General features: G+C 42.2%; 1 protein-coding gene across 6 annotated transcripts in view; it reads right to left on the bottom strand.

Moving 5' to 3' along the window:
• The window catches only part of Cacna2d3 (calcium voltage-gated channel auxiliary subunit alpha2delta 3), an 839,385-nt gene that overhangs the window by 655,166 nt on the left and 167,033 nt on the right, over positions 1 to 17,186 (bottom strand). For all 6 annotated transcript variants that reach the window (XR_010050128.1, XM_063257292.1, XM_063257291.1 and 3 more), the window contains one exon: positions 7,466 to 7,582. Coding sequence is in view for 5 of the 6 variants with exons in the window: in XM_063257292.1 (XP_063113362.1) it covers positions 7,466 to 7,582 (117 nt within the window). In the remaining variant the exon portion in view is untranslated. The remainder of the gene's footprint in view (positions 1 to 7,465; positions 7,583 to 17,186) is intronic.

Genomic DNA, 17,186 nt, shown 5'->3' with positions numbered 1-17,186 from the left:
GAATGTTTCCCCAAAGGTTCCTGTGTTTTGATGTGGGGCACTGGAAGGCAATTAGATCATGGGGTGCTATGCCCACCAGTGCATTAACCCACTGATGGATTTATAACCAAATGTACTGTGAGGAGGTGGGCCTGGTTGGAAGAGGCAGACTGCAGGCAGTGGGACCTACAAGGATTATTTCCCTTCCAAGCTTCTCAGCCTCCTGGACATCGCAGCTGCTCTATAGCCAGGGGACTGCAGATGGAAGCTGCTAAAACTATGAGTCAAAATAAACCTTCTTTAAGTTGTGAGTGTTGGTATTTTATACTGGCAATGAGAAGAGACAGCGTAACAGGTATACAGTCATGAAAGATAATAGAAATACATATTCAAAGATGTAGACAACATCCACAATACATAAGAAAAAAAACCTTAAAAGCTGGCTATGAAAAAAAAATCTAGGCCTTTAAAAGTTCACATACACGGGGCTGGAGATTTAGCTCAGTGGCATAAGCGCCTGCCTTGTAAGCAGGCAGTCGTGAGTTCGATCCCTGGTACCGATAAAAACGAAAAAGACCAAAAAAAAGTTCACATACACACATGCAACACGCATGTAGGTATGTATACATGTGCACAAATAGAAAAAAATCTGGGAAGCTAGCAAATGTTTAAAAACAAAAAGTATTAAGTACCTTTTAATACCACTTAGTGCTCTGATCATTACTTTCTCTTTTATCATTTTCTGAACACTTTTTCCTTTGATAATGAATAAGTATTACTTGCATAATCACATGCTTAGCATCACAAGGTCCTGTGGTCAATTCTCAGAAGAAAGAAAAAGAAAAAAGAAAAAGATGAGGAGAAAAAGGATCCAAAGAAGAACAGGAAGATGGTGAGGAAGAGAAGCAAGAAAAAGAAAGAAAAAGGCAAGAAATAAAACAGTTTAGACACATTCAGTTACATCTTTTGCCTAAGAACTACTGGAGTTCACAGCAACGTTCAGCTATATTCCTGAGAACTGCCATGGCTCATGTTGGTCTTTAATACCTAAAGAAGAAAATCAGTAATGCTTAAGGAGGTTCTTTAATTTGAAATCTATAAAGAAAATCATTAATTTCATTTCCAACTCAATGAATGGCCTTTTGAGAGTGTGCCTTGTCAACAATTTCCACAGTGCCTCCAGAGATGAATGAGCTTCGGAACCAGAAGAATTTATCTGTCCCATAGCTATTAATCCCTCATATGGCTTCTATTTTCAGTACGGAGCCTGCATTCCCTGAAAGGACCCTGCTTTCCATGCTCCAGTGTACATATTTACATAGGAACATAGATGTGTTTTATAGTCATACATATGTAGATACGCTCAAGTCAAAAACAGCTAAGGAAAGTTGCTTTAATAGTACCCTCTAGCTTTTTGGAAGATTGGTGTAAATCTCTCCTGCAAGGGGAAAAAATCTATTTTTCTGAGAAGGTAAATGTTTATTAAATGCAAATACTGATATTCGTTACCTAGGAAAAATGTCTCTCTGCATGTGGAATTTCTTGATAAAAAGCTTTCAAGTCCAGGTTTCTCCAGATAAGCCCCTATCGGTGAACTGATGCGTGAATGCACTGAAATTGAATTACTGTACAACAGCAATTACTTCCCACAGTACAGGTATAATGGGAATCAGTTCCACAAGGAACAGCAGGTAGCTATAGGAAAGGGAAAAACTTTAGTGCAAAATAGAGCTAATATCAGCTCTTCTCAAGGAGAGTACTTATTTTTAAGCAAAACACTCTTTTTCAAGTGTCCAATTTATCATTTTATCAGTATAAATCAGAAAATAAGTGAAAATAGATTATGTGTATTTACAGATATGAGCCTCTGAGTGTTTTTGAAATTTATTAAATATCTCATGCAAGGTTTGAAAATAACAAATTCTCCACATGGTGAATTTTGCTAAAACTAGCTTTTCATGTTCTTCCCAATCCTCCCTGAAGTTCACTCTTTTAAGTAATTCTAATCACTTGTTCTGGTAAAAGTATACATTTGAATGGCAAATAAAGCCCTTAATGTTTTACTTGATATGCTATCAAAACAGACACTATCTTATGATTTTCCTTGAGACTTAAGTCTGAAGTTTGTTCACCCCCAGTCCATGTGGATCTGTGCCTGTGCTGAACTAGGGAGCCCCAGGAAGACCCAAGGAGGCTCTGTCTGCCCAAACCTGCGTGAAAAAGATTGTGCCACCTCCGAGCAGTCTCACAGAGCCAAAGGCAGAACCACTCTGCAAACTCCACAGTCCTTTTCATCACTTCCTAAATTATCTACTTCGTCCAACCAAGATCAACAGATGGTGGCTTCCTTTCCTGACACTGGCATCTACCCTTAGCCTCATCTACACACCTGGAAATGCCCATGGTTCTTCATAGTCACTGCGTAGATTCCTCTCCAGCTGTGCATTTCAGCTGCTCCTGTTTAGAGTTCCCTGAGGTCACAGCTGATGTTTCTACATGACTGACAGTTCGTGTTACTCCTAGTGGAGGGTCAGACATAGAGCCAAAGGGAAGACTGAGGCAGCTGTCCAAATGATGGAGTCCATGCAATGCATGTCTCCTGCCTCCTATCAAGTGAGGGTGTGTTTCTCAACACTGGAAACTCAGGAGAAATGGGAGCTATGTCAAAGTGGCTCCTTCACTATCCCAAATGAGTTCTGATTGGTGTCACAGACATGCATCTGCAGGCGTCGGTTGGGAAAAAATCGCCCAATGGGCGAGGGTGGATACATACCATTTCCTCCACATGCGAAAGGTGAAATAGCCCTGTTAATGTTAATAAACTAAAACGTTAATGAACTAAAAGCAAACAATTCCATTTCTTGGCCTTTCAGAGGAATTTAGAACATGATAAAGGCTCAGCAACTTTAAACTGAAGACTTGCTAGCATAAGCATGAGAAGATGGAGACAGTAGGTACCTGGAGCAAAACTACTATGCACAAAAGCAAGTGGCAGCACTCCTGTACCAAACTCCTAGGGCTGGCCTCCAAGCGGTTTAATTATTTAAACCACCCATAGCATTAAAAAGTGCTAAAAAATATAGTTAAGAAAGGCTACCATAATGATGGCACCATTATGTTAATGGCAATTTGGAAGCTAAGGTTATTTATAATTTGCCAGTCTGAAAAGTTACATGTAGTCCATTACCAACTGGATGGCAGAGGTTACGTAGTGGGCAGGCCACGTTAGGTCTCGCATTTACCTCAGACATCTGACAAGGAGAAAATAGGGCTTTCTGTGATAGGATAATTGCATAGTAGAGAGTAATTCAAATAGGGGACAAGCATGATAAAATCACTCTGATTCAACTAATCACTAGGAAAAGCAATGGAGGAAAATGATGAAATCAAACCAGAAGAGAAAGAAAAAATCCAACATGGTTTAACAGCCGGGAAATGACAGACCACATTGGAGTGCTGGGTTTCTGTACTTCTTCCCTTTTCCCCCAGCTAACTAAATCCACCTTCACATATTAAAAGTGTTGTTATTACAGCTTCTTAAAAAGCTATTACCAGGTTCTCAGATATTTCATACACATCAATGGGAATTTTACAATCAGTGTTGTTTCCTCTTATTATGTTCTCTGAAGTCAACTTGACAAGCCAGGCAGCACTGAGGAGTGCTAGGTGCCAGGAAAGCACAAAAGTGGTCCCAAGACCTCATGTCCTGACTGGAATTGCCGGGGGTCAGGGTGGGGCTTGCAAATAGAAGAGTCCTGGGAGTGGTCATCACAATGACAGAGTCAAACCTCAGATTTGTTCCTAGGCCACTGGCCACTGGAAAAGGAATCCACCCCACCCATCAAATATATACTCTTATATTTAGGGCTCAATCACAAATCTGGATTTCAGCTCTTTGCTCCTTCAATACTTACAAATCACACAAGCAAACAGCAATCTGTCCTGCTAGAGAAATTAGATGTCGTTATAATATGAAAAGAGTCACAGTGTCTGCTCCCTTGGCTTTGGCATAAACCAACATTTTCATTCCAAGTGCCACATGGTTCCTAACTGCTGCCAGTGGAGCTGCAGGCTCACAATGGGAACCAGCCCCATCTCAGTATCTCCAAACAAAACCCTAACATAATGCATAAACCTACTTCGAAGACTGCAGGTGGGGAAAGCCACATAGCACTGGATTTTTTCAACCAAGAAGTAACAGCATCAAGCATGCCTCCAAAGGACCTGTATGTCTATTTTAAAATACATAAAACACACATTTCAAAGAATCGTGGCTGCCTTTATCCTGGAAATACTTCAATTCAAACAATTTCTTTTTCCTTTTCAAAGGAACCACACCAACCATATCAAATAGTTCTTTTTAAACCTCATTAATTTAAAGCAAAAAGGTTTCAAAATTAGGTGACACAAAGAAGGGAGAACTCAGTTCCTATTCTGTCCTGTCATTATCCAGGGGCTTCCTGAAGCCTCAAGACTCCTTGAATGTTAAATGCTCACAAGATGAAAAAAAGAAAAACCTTAGCCAAAAGTAACAGCAAATGTTCACTAAATGTTCCTTTTTTGCAAACACTTGCTAAACTTACCTGCACAGATATCCACGGATGAACTGTGATCTCACCACCAAGCAAGGTGCAAAAGCAAAGCCCACTGAGTCTTGCCGATATGGGCTGGGCACAGGACCTCATCTTGCCAAGCCTGTCTGTTCCTCTCTAAAACAAAGCTAACAAATCCTATGGCTGATGCTAGGATTAAATTAGAGGACTGCTAACTCAGGGCCTGTTGTACTGGAACCCAGAAAATGAATGAACACATTAGTTAGCCACTGAGCCTTTCTAACATCTCCAGGGAAGTAAGGAAGGGAAAGAGCTACTCAGCTTCCTCTTACATTGGGGAAGAACTGAAAATCAGAATAGCAGTTCTAGAGCCCACATCTAACCCAGCACATGGGTCCACTGTCTCAAAGGATCCAGTCCAGGTTCTCGTGCTGTCTGGGTCTCTGAGTCCAAGCAGTTTTTGGCACATCCACCCCTCAGCCTCACCCTTGAGTTCCAGACACTAGGACTTCCCCGTCTTTCAACTGTAGAAGTAGAATTGAAAGACATGTACTTCCCTTTCTACCCTACAATCCTATGACTCACCAAGCAGTGCATGTTAACACTGCATCTCCCTCTCTCAAACTGACAATGTTATTAGTGTTCAAAACAAAGCCAAAATGAAGCAGAATAAACACATACACAGATAGATGATTTCTTTTGTTCAAGAAATCTGATGCAAAAAATGAAGCACTCTCATACACGAAGGGAATGTGAGGTGACACAACTTTATTTGGACAGAAGCATTTTCATAAGCACAAAAGGCCTTAAAAATCAGCTCAGAGCCTCTGGGCTGCTCTGGGCTGGGAAAGTCACGTGGAAGAAATCGATGTTCGCTCCAGGAGGCTTGCAGAAGGTGAACACTGGGGAGTGACCCAACTCTGTCTCTCGGTCTCCTCTTTTGTAAAACAAGGGTGATAGCTATGACCACCATCACATAACTGAGTACATGAAAGGCCCTAAGGGAGCACGTGATTTATTATTTATTTAGAAGATTCACTGCGGCAACATGTGTCACAAAATTTGCAAACAACTTAAATGTCCATGTATGTGAGAGCAGGGAGATCAGTGAGGAGACTCATAGACTGAATGTTACATAGTCAATCAGGGAAATCATAAAACACAGTGACACAGGACATACACCAGAATGGTAGAGAGATATGGCAAGCTGGGTACAGAAAGGTAACAAGTACTCTGATTGAAAATCTGAAAAAAGAAAACGCACACATAGAAATGTGGAAAAAAGGGACTGTCTGGAAAAAAAACACACAAGGATAAAAGCCAGAGTTTGTACCACGTGGTGAGAATATCAGGTGATTGTTTTTTGTCTGCTTGGTGTTGTTTTCAATATACTCTATAAAAATGCTATCAAAGAAGTATCCATCTTACAAACAGAGAAGGATAATTACATGGGAATTTTAAAAATTATTGTTTTTGTTTTCGGTTTCTGCTTCTGAGATCTGAACTGCCACTATGCTATCACATTTCTGCTTGCTTCAAGGTAAGACAGAAGGACATGCTGGAGGCCACCACCCAGTGTCCAGAGTCTGCTGTCAGCACACTATTTTTGTTCCAATAAAGTACATTTTCTCTTTAAAGGAACTTGAAAACCTCCAGAGAAGCCTCCATAGAATCCTAGTGTCAGATTCCACTCCCTGAACACTGCTTAAGTCCAAGGCCTGTGCCAAGTGGCTCAAAATCATAACTGTCTGAGTGTCACAAATCCTCCCATTTTATGGGTGAAGCAACTGAGGCTTTCTCCAGGATCAAAGCTTCATAAAGACAAGAGCACCTGTTAAATTCAGGTCACATCCATGTTCTTACTAAGATATGATTTCTCTTTCCCTGAATCAGAAAAACACAGAAATGTTTCACTAATAACCAAATGTAAGGTCTTATCAGGTCTAAGGCAGACTATAGTAAGTTCCCGACTTACAAATGGGTTCCATTCCAGGAGAATGTTCATAAATCAGATTTGTCCCTAAATGCAACAAAGTGAGCCTCACAGGCTACACTTGGGAATGTTCCCAATCTGAATGTTCGTAAGTTGGGGACTTACATTAACTTGAAGAAATTTGCTTTGGCCAATTAGTGTAAGGAAAGTCAGAGTCAGATGTCTTTTATAACAAAATTATAAAACCTGAAAATTAATTATTAAAATCATGGAGAAAATGATTAAAGCTAAAAGAGAATGGACCATGCATTACAAATTATAGACTCTTTCAGTTGCAACTTTTCCCAAAATCCTATGGTAATATGGCAGAAAAGGATAATGATGTCAACATAGGACATTGAAACATTCGTATTCCCTAAATTAGGGACATAAGAACCCTTATTTGGTTGGCAATGAGAAATAAAATCAGAAGTCATCTTGGAAAATAATGTGTGTGTGTGTGTGTGTGTGTGTGTGTGTGTCGCAGTTCCATTCATCTGGCTGGCACTATAAATTTGCAGGGAGCTCTTACAGTCAACACCAACACTGCCATGGCAGGAAAGATAAGGAGAACTTCCAGTTTCTCCTGGACCTCACTTTCTCCACTGAAATCTTCAGCTCCACACGTTAGCAAGCATTGCTGAAACTCTGAATAGTCAGCTTAGTTGAACCGCAGGGTACTCTTGATTGATTTGGGGCAATTAGTGAGGCTGTTACACAATTGGAGGCCCACAGCCTGTGGCTACAGAATTAGTGGCATCTCTGACAAAGAAATAAAATCATAAGAAAGAATCTGCCAAGAAAGGTCCTCGGTACCTGCTTTTCCTGGTTAATCAGACTGAAGAAATCGAAATGCTTACACAGTCATCCACTTCTGTCCTTGAGAGCTGGGTTCCCAGAACCTATCCCTAAAGCTGCTTTTGTGACCTCGGGCAACACAAAGCAAAAACAAGGGACTCACCCGCACTGCCTCAGACTTCTTGTGAAACATCTCCTCCATATTCTTTGCCAGCTTCTTCACCAGCTGGAGGCCGTCGATTTCCTCTATGGCGACATCTTTCTCATATTCTTTATATTTCTGCAGGAACAGAGGGCAACGTTTAAGGCACAGGACACCAAAACACCATGCCTTAGGTTTCACACACTTCCACCTACAGAGTCAACCAAATACATTTGTAAGAGGGCTGTTTCTGTTGTATTTGGGACACTGCACTGCATTTCAAATTACTAACACAACAAGAGAAAGACATGGAACAAACTCTGATTCTTCCTGAAAATCTAACTAGCACCCAGGAAAAAGAATAAACCTTTAGCCCATCAAATGCTTTATCATCTGTTCACAAAAGACTGATCTTACCCACAGTTTATGCATATTCTCAAATAAAGACAATTTTTCATTTAAAATCTATTACATGCTCTGGTAATTCATCTACTTAAACTAGCAGTCACCACAGTGTTCCAGGAGCTCCTGAGGGTGCCCGAAACCCACTCAGAGGACCACAAAGCCCTTCTTTTCCCCACAGTGGATCTACATGATTTTCTCCAACCAATTCTAATGGACTAAACTCAAAAACAGATAAATGAGAATCCATTTATCTCCTCTTCCAAGAGGGAAGTGAAAAACACAGTACCTTCACATTTTTTAAAAAACTTATTACAGTAAAAGACATATTGTCAAGAATTATGAAATAATTGTGTGCACAGTGAGCAGGAATATTTTGAGGTTGATTAATGGCAATATGTTTTTCTACTCTTTTTATTTAAACATTCACTACATATTTTTATTATATTATATACATCAAATATTAAAAATATTTGCAAAATGAAGAAATCCCTCAAATTTTTCTTATTTGGCAAGTATAGCTATTTTTCGTAAAATCCATAACAGTATAATGAATCTTTTGAATTAAACTACAGTACTTTCTAAACTTCTTGTTTCTAGTTTCTAACACGACAAACATCAATAGCTATAACCCACATAAACAGAACCTCTTAGGAGGTGTTCCATATACTGTAAGAGTATAAGGGGGTCCTGAACCAAAATGTTGGCTCAACCAAATATTTAATTTTATTTATACTGTAGTCTTCCAAATAGAGTTCAAAATACTCTTCCTGTAAACACTAATCCATTACATTTATGTAGTTATCAAAACACCTGGGGAACAAAAAATAATGGGGCTATGTATCTACTTTAATTCATGGGGGAACTTTGGAGTAGTTAATAACTGCTACTCCACTCTCCTGTGAGGAAAAACAAGGTATCACACTGCATCTTGGCTCTGTGATGACTGTGGAGTCTAGAGTCATCTTTTAAGTAGGAAATATAAATGACTTTTTAGCAACAATAATTTTGAGATATAAATTTGTATTTACTTCCCACTATCCCTACCCTTCATCTTCAAAAATGATGAGAGTTTTTGGCTTTCTGTCCCAGTAGAGGCAACTTGTACCCACGGCTGAGCTAAAAAGGGAGTAGGTATGCCAATGTCTCTTAAACCACAACCACACACCCCTTCCCAGCTCAAGTTCCCAAGTCCTTTGGGACGTAATAGTGGGTGTTCTAGAAGAAGATTAGGGTGGGAGGATGCTAAGGAAAGGAATGATATAAAAAGAGAATTCTTCAGATCAGTCAGAATAATAAAAATGCCCAGAACCCAGCAGTGACACATGGGACATCTGACAGTAGGTTCTTGGGGCAGCAAATTCCCCCTGGCTCACATGAGCAGGAAAGGCCTACGTGCAGAATTCCCAGCACCCAGATACTGGCAGAGCAGGAGGAATAGGCACCAGGCCTTGTAACCTGCACACCAAAACTAACGTCCAGGAATTTCTCAGAATTAAGTTGATTCTGAAGAAATAAACAAACTACTATTTCTGGACCACCCGAGTCCAGGTCAAGACAAACACCTGTCACGTCATTAATTAGATGTTCTGAACTGACTCAGAAGTTACAGTTCTGTGTTTTTCCTTGCTTCCTGGGAACATCCATAAAAAACTTACACAGGTTTGTCTTGAGGCTTTTCCCATGCACCTCACATTCCAATACTATTCTTTCACTAAGCTTCTCTGGTTCCCCCAAAACAAGGGCCCTCACAATTCATCCTAGCATCCAAGGAATTCTCTACTTCCTGATCCTTGAATCCAGTATGGCTCAAGAGACAAAGACAAGACCTTATGGTTACTGCCTCGGAGAAAATACACACAAGACTTGCCTGGTGAAGCTGGTAAGGCAGAATAGCAGCAGTACAATATAATACAAGGGTGATGCAGGTAAGGAAGCGGGTGCTTTGTCCTACGCTATGTAAGAGAGACCCACCCAACCTAGGGGGAGAGGAATACACTGGTCTCGGATTAGCACCCTGGCCAACCCAGTCCTGGCCCAAACTAGCATCATCCTCTGGTGTCTGAATAAAACTCCAATCAATGGAAACTTCGCGTAAGTTCAGATGCAAGCCAATAACTCTGGAGCCAAAAATCCTGAGAGTTCTCTGCTGCCTGCCAGATGTACTCCAAAAACCCACAGCAGGGGCCAGTTTATACCCAGGACTGATTCAATAGAAAAAATACACAAACAAAACTGTCAGTCTAATATTTATGACAACCACAAAATGAATCTTAATTTAAAGTGGTTCTGTGATTTCACGTGATCTAGACAGATGCTTAAGAGAAAGGCAAATCCAATAGATTTCACAGTGAACCGTTCCTTGAATCTTTTGTGTTTTGTATCAGGGCCCAGTGCTCTGGTCATATCTGCTGTTTGCATGTGTCTCTATGCCAACAGACTTTCAGAGAGAAACCAGTATATTTAACTCTGATCTTCCCTCCACCCCAAGCATTCAGAGATCTTCCTGTGCCTGTCTTCCGAGTCTGCTTCATGAAAAGGAGCGCAGATCTCAGGAAAGGCTGTCAGTCCCCAGACTGCTCATGCCTATGTCACAGTGACTGATCTCAGCACAAAGTTCCCTGCCAAGTGGGACTCCAGATCTGGGACACACTCCACAGCTCACTGATTCCATTTCTCCTCTAGCCGGAGTCCTCTCCCCTCAAGCAGGACCCCAACAGGCCCGCGTTACTAATCGGCCAAGCACAAACTACTTTCTTACCACCCTAGGGAAGTCATGCTACACACAGAAAGCACTCTGCCTTTTCAAAATGTGCTGATGCCTGCTGGAATCAGGTCAGAACAACATGATGCCTTGATCTTACCAGGAAATGTTTTATTTTGCTGGAATCAAAGGATTGTGAAGATCCAAGAGCATAACCCAGTGACAGTCATTGTTCAATCACAAGCCCTTGGTGGCTTAGAATAGTGACATCTATAAAAACTGTTAAAAAGGTATCTATAGTAGGAAACCAACCAACCTGAGTCCAACAACTGGACCAGAGTGAGCTAAGCTATAGAGTTTGAGCAGAATTCCACACACCATGCAAAGGAGAGTCAAAGAATGGAGGAAACATGTGTGCCATATGTTACAACGTTGTTATAAATAGTAATAGATGACTTCTTGTTTTAAAGCACTGATCTGAACACACCCACAGCTAGCAGCTAAGTGTTCACAGTTGGCTATATAATCACAAATAATTTTTGTGTTGTTGTTCTTTTTCCTTACTTGTATTTCTAATTTTAACAAATAACATTTTGGAAATTAGAAAACATGAAAGTTGTAGCTCTATTTAGAGTAAAATATGGGCTCCTCGTAAAGAGATTCCTCTAGGAGAATGCAGCTCCAGTCTGAAGCCATGCAGTTAAGCAACATGGCTTCATCAGAAGACTCTAAAGCAGTCAGTAATGTCGGTCCTCTGAGTATCACAGGCCCTGCACAGTGCCAGAGATGCCACATGTCACTGTGCGCAGTCCTTACCACTCTCCTTAGAGGTGCATGTGAGGAGCTGAGGCACAGACAGGTTTGTCAGCTGAAGAAAGTCAAATGGAAAGCCCTGACTTCTGACAGCTTTGACTTCCAAACTTGGGAGTAGAGGGCCAGAACATTAACAACCCAAATATTTGTGAACCTATTTAAAGAGGCCATGTCCTTGCCATGAAAAACCCTATGCTATCAATTTTGTAGTCAGCAGAGGCTTAGACTATATCAGGAGGTCAAATACCAAGAACTGGAAACACTGCCAACTGACAAGGTGCTCACTCAAAATCACGTGGCTGGGGGAGGTGAGGTCTCGGAAGTGGGCCATACCCCCACATAGGGCCTCTCAGGGAAGCTTGGGGCTAAAGAGGACACACAGCCTTTGACAGTACAAATACCTGGAGAGAAAAGGCCAGCATGCTTGGAAGGCAGCCTGGAGCCTCCATCAGCAAGCTCTCTAGGGACAGAAGTGGGTTACAACCCATTTCCTGCTCTACAATGCACAAGTTGCAGCCTGGCATCCCTCCTCCTAGTGGGCCTCACCACCCATGTGGGCAGTGAAGATTTTTATTTTCTATAGCTTCTAGAACTACACTATTCATTACTGCTATTCCTATTACTCCTATTCCATCTACATCAGTTACTGTTGAGCAGACAGAAAGGGTTAGGAAATTTAACAGGTCTCTGTAATCACACAAAAGGAGGACATGAGGGGGACAGAAATCGAAGGTGTGGCGGTAACCCAGGATAAAGACTGCATCCTGGATGGCTCTCAATTCTGTCTCCAGCACTCCATTTATCTGTTCCACAGACCATACTCCATGTCTCTGGTATGCTAGGGGGTTTTAGACAATAAATACACAATGGCAAGTGACGTAAAGCCTGAAGTCTTCTGGTCAGCCTTTCCCGAGACACAAATGGGAAAACATGCCACAGAACAGGAAGGACCCTGGGGATGGGGCGGAGGCAGTGACTCCCACCTTGCTGGACCCTTCAAAGATGGTGAGGCTGGGAAGGTGAGAGACACAATTAAGAACATGTCTGGCTGGGAGAGTAGCAAGTAGGAAGGTGCAGGGGCTCTAGGAAACTGCCCGAGCTTAAGGAACTGTTCCTGTTCTACTTTAGTGGTATGCATATAGCCAAGGAGTGGGTGTGGCCAGGATGAGGCCAGTGTAGTGAACTTCATTTGTATGTGTGTATGTGGAGGGAAAGGTTGGCAACAGGAGCTGCTGAAGAATATAAGGCGTGGAGGTGTCAGTGTTATGGCTTTGTTTGAATGTCTCCCCAAAGCCTCACGCAGTCATGCAAGCAAGCTTCTAGGATTTCTGATTGATTCATGATTTTCAGTGTTGGGATTAACGGTGTGAGTGCTACACCCCCCACAGTGGGGCTGGCCTACATACAATACAGGGGACAGAGAGAGTCTTCTCTTTGTGTTCCTGCCCTTTTTGTTGTTGTTATTGTTGATTTTGCCATATTCTGCTGATATGAGCTGTGGCTCCTTTGCCATGTGCCACCCTGCCTTGGAGCCAGCTGATTATGGACTGAAACCTGCACAAATAAACTTTTCCTTCCTTCATTTTGGGCACTGGGCATTTTGTCTCAGCAATGAGAGAAAAATAACCAATACAGTCAGTGATAAGACTGTGCTTTTGGAAACACTGAGTGTACAGAATGGAAAAGAAAACAACCCTAGATAGAGTGGGTAGGACTCAGGTAATAGGGCAAGAGGAAGCCTCCTGAAAGACATTCAGGGGGCTGGTGGTGGTCAGACACAGCAGCAGTGTGGGCTGGCTGGCTGTGTCACTTTAAGGAAGGTATTTAACCTCCTGGACCTCAGAGTCCTCCTTCAGAACACCAGAGACAATGAGGTCCACCCTCCAGGGCTGCCCTGCAGCCTTGCCAGGATGACATCTATAAAATTCCCCAGCAATTCCCCCATCCAGTAGGTACCCCACATCCTACTGCTCCCTGTTCTTCCCTCTTGGCCCTTCTGCCACAGAGGATTCTTCTCAGGGTTATGTTATCACACTTGTGCCTTCCTGACTGAAGCTCTCCGGGTGACAGGCACATTTTGGAAGGGTGCAGAGGGACGCTGCTCCTCGTTCTGCTTTCCCCTGGCCCAGTCCAGAATCTGGAGAAGCCTGAGCGAGGCAGCCTGTGGCTTTAGTCAGGCAGAACCCATCCCTTCACAACTTGCCTCTTAGCATTCATGACACAGAAGGAAGGCAAGCCTGAGAAACTTTGTATTTCCCTGTCATGAGAGAGCATCTGAGGCTGCCATTCCTTCTGTTAGCAGAATCAGCGTTTGGCAAGAAATCCCATGATGAGCCAAGAACATTTATCACTTGAGAAGGGAGACACAGAAATGCATTATTTCTGCAGCATCTATTTTGCCAGATCATTTCACACAAACACCAGGAAGAGAAAAGCACTGCTTCACTGTCAGGACACTTAATGCTGCTCGTATATTGGAGTTGTTTTTTCCTGCATGATAACTGCGTATCTAGAAGAGAGTCACCTGGAACTGCCCCAAGAGAGGGAGCTCAAGTTAGGACACTTCTGACCAATTAAAGAGATTGGGATAAAAGCCAAACATGAAGAGCTCCGGGTAAGTTGGTACAAGGAAATAATGCAGAAGATGGCTATGAATACATTTTCCATGTTCACTTAGGTCAATTTTCTCATTGAAACTAAAATTACATCTCTAGACTAGGAATCATAAAATCATAACATGAGGATTGACAGAAGGTCCAGGGGAGGAGAAGGCTTCACAAGGACCTGCGCACCCGAGTGAGAAGCTGGGTGCTTCCACGCCTGTGACTTGACAACAACAGGCCGGTTTCTTTAGCTCGCGCCCAGCCTCCAGCGCTTTCCTTCAAATCCCCAAACCCAGGACCTTTAAAAGTTTGTTTTTCAAGAACATAAATGCCTTTGTTCCCATGGTAAGGTTTGACCTTTTGTATTCCTCCGAGCTCTAAAATAGCCATTGTACAGCCAGCTGCAGTGGCTTACTCCTGTAGTTCCAGAATTTAGGAGTAACCCAAAGCAGGAGGATGGCCCAGGCTGCATAGTGTAAAACCCTGTCTCAAAAAAAAAAAAAAAAAAAAAAAAAAAGTGCAATAGATAAATTTGTTAGACCAATTGTCTTAATTACTTTTCTCATAGCAAGAGAAAATGCTTAAAATGCTTGACACCCAAAGTGATAGGAGGAAAGTTTTATTTAGCTCACAGTTGGTAGAGGTTTCAGCCCCTAGTCAACTGGCTCCAAGGCAGGGTGGCATGGCAGATAGGCACATAGAGGAGAAACAGACCTCAGCAGGCAGGCAGGGGCAAGTGGCAGCACATAAGCACATTAGCGCCCTGTTCTGTTCCTCATATTTGATGCAGGCTGCTCCATAGGGTGGGTGCAGCATTCACACCCTTTCCTAGTCAGGACCATCCCAAACCCATCAGTGAACTGATTTACTAATCACATATCTCTAATCCCAGCATTACACACTCTAAATCCAGCCACCTCTAAGAAAGCCCTATGACTATAAGAGGCTTTAGGAGGACATCCAGACACAGCCATACCATAACACCAATCACTTAAGTAAAGATCACACTAACAGAAACAAAAGTACAGGCACATCACTTCTGCCAGACGTGGGAAGATATAGTAAGTATACTAAGTATACTAACTATACTAGTCAGGAACAGCATGACTGATCATCACACTTACTAGATAAAAGGGACTCCTAAAAGGGTTGTAAAATGCAGGATTAGCCAAACTCCCAGAAAAGGAGAGTCTGTGTAGTATATATAATTCCCTCTCTCCCCATAGAGTTAATCTATTAACAATCCTGTTAGTGTAGTGAGAAAATCATGAGCCACTACAAGCTAGATGGTAAACAGAGGTGTGACCTCTATAACCAAGGCTTAAGGGACACGGAATGAGTGACGATAAGGGAGGTAAAAAGGAGAGAAGGGGTTTCCTTTGGTTGCATGTGAACTATGTCTTTTGTGTCCCTCCAGCAGGATAGAGTGATGTAGTTACTTGTCTATCTCCTCTACGCTACTTTTAACAAAGACAGCTGTCCATAATAGGTTGGATAGGAAAGGATGCATGTGAATTTTGCTGCAATGCTATTGATTTTTATCCTAGTTCAAAAGCAGAGTTCAAATCAAAGGCAAAAAACTCACATGGACATGTTAGCCAGTTACTAAGATCAGACAGATGTACCAAGTTCAGGTCTTCCTGGCACAACTTACTGGTGAATGAGACAAGTTTCCTGATGTCTACCATCCTCCATTCCTTTCCAGTGAGTGGATGCTATCAAATCTTGTGCTGTTCTAAAAACAATAAGTGAGGTAAAGAACGTGAAGTATCCAACAGAAGGCTAGGGAGTAAAGTACGCAGAATATGATGATGATGACTGTACAGGTGGCAATGAGTTCCAACACTTGTTCCGAAATTTCTGGAAGAGATAATTCCTTTGCCTCAGCAACAGGAAGAAATTCTCAGCCAACATTCATACCTACCAGACCAATCAGTTCTAAATGTTTCTCGAGGCAGTGGCATTTTTCACACAAGACTCCAAGGGGTCTTCAGCAGCAACTGCTTGGGACCAGCTCTAGTCTGGCAGCAGTGGGTTGTGGCAGGGTGGGGTGGGGGTGCAGTTTTCAGATATATTATTAAAGATGTTGCAATAAAAATTAATTATCTCTCACTTTTGGATCTCTCATTATAGGCAATGTCATCTTCTTATTATGACATAAATGTACTTAGTATTCCACTCAATTCAATTACTGTATACAGAAGTGTTACTTCAACACACAGCACTTCAAAGCGATTATGTTCCCAGGTAAGTACACTTCCAAATCCTATAAGCTTATGTTAGGAAGTCTGCCTCTCCATTACAACAATAGAGCTCACTGACTTTATGACACTCTGGTTCTCAGAACATTTTTCTATTGAGCATGGAAAGTGCAATACTGGATGAATAATTCTGTTTCATGTAGGCATGCCAATCAAATGTTGCCAAGGTTAAAAACACCCACTATTAACCTTGTCCTTTTACAGATCTAGTGAAGTTTGAGGAGTGCAATTTTTCTCGGTTAAAGCCATCAGAACAAGAGAAAATCTGCCTCAGAACAAGGAAGACTGCTTAGGGAAGAAGAGAGAAGGAAGGCTGGGCATGAACTGCAACAAAGAACAAGCAGAAAGGAGGCAGCTCAGCCCCGGGCTCTGCAGGACTGAGGCAGACAGAGTCTCCTGGGAGCAGTTCCTGCTGTGCTGTGGGGAGCAGCATGGGAATGGATCAGCCATGAAGGCAACAGAGTTTTTAAGAGTGCCCAGATAGGCAGAAAGAGTAGTGTGAACTCACCAACTTCTCAGGGTGCTTTCTGACATGTACCTCAAGACAGCAGGACCACCAGAATCACCAAGGTCACCAGCCCCAGAGCCCTTGGTGCACACACCCAGCTGGCACACACTAAGTCATGAAGTGAAGTTTGAAGAGTGTGATTGGGGCAGTGGCATTTTTCTGCTGGTATGTTGTGGCAATAGTGAGATAATTAATGTTTAGTGCAACATCTTTAAACTGCCACTCAAAGCAGCTGGCTCTACAAAGCGTGGTCTCTGACAGATGTCTACTACTTCCAGACAGTCGGCTCATGAATTAAAAATCTTCTTCTTCCTGTCTTACTGTCCCTTGTTTTCTTGCCCTCATCTTGTTAAGTCTCATAAGTTTTTACTGTTCAACACAGATAACCAGACAAATGCAACTGGTCAATTTTAGCTCTGTAATGATGAAACTAAGTAAGGATGCTCTATTA

Source organism: Cavia porcellus, unplaced genomic scaffold (genome assembly GCF_034190915.1).
Source record: "Cavia porcellus strain 051 isolate PalLab524CR breed Dunkin Hartley unplaced genomic scaffold, mCavPor4.1 scaffold_10, whole genome shotgun sequence".
Lineage (NCBI taxonomy): Eukaryota > Metazoa > Chordata > Mammalia > Rodentia > Caviidae > Cavia > Cavia porcellus.
This window is presented reverse-complemented; position numbering and strand designations above follow the sequence as displayed.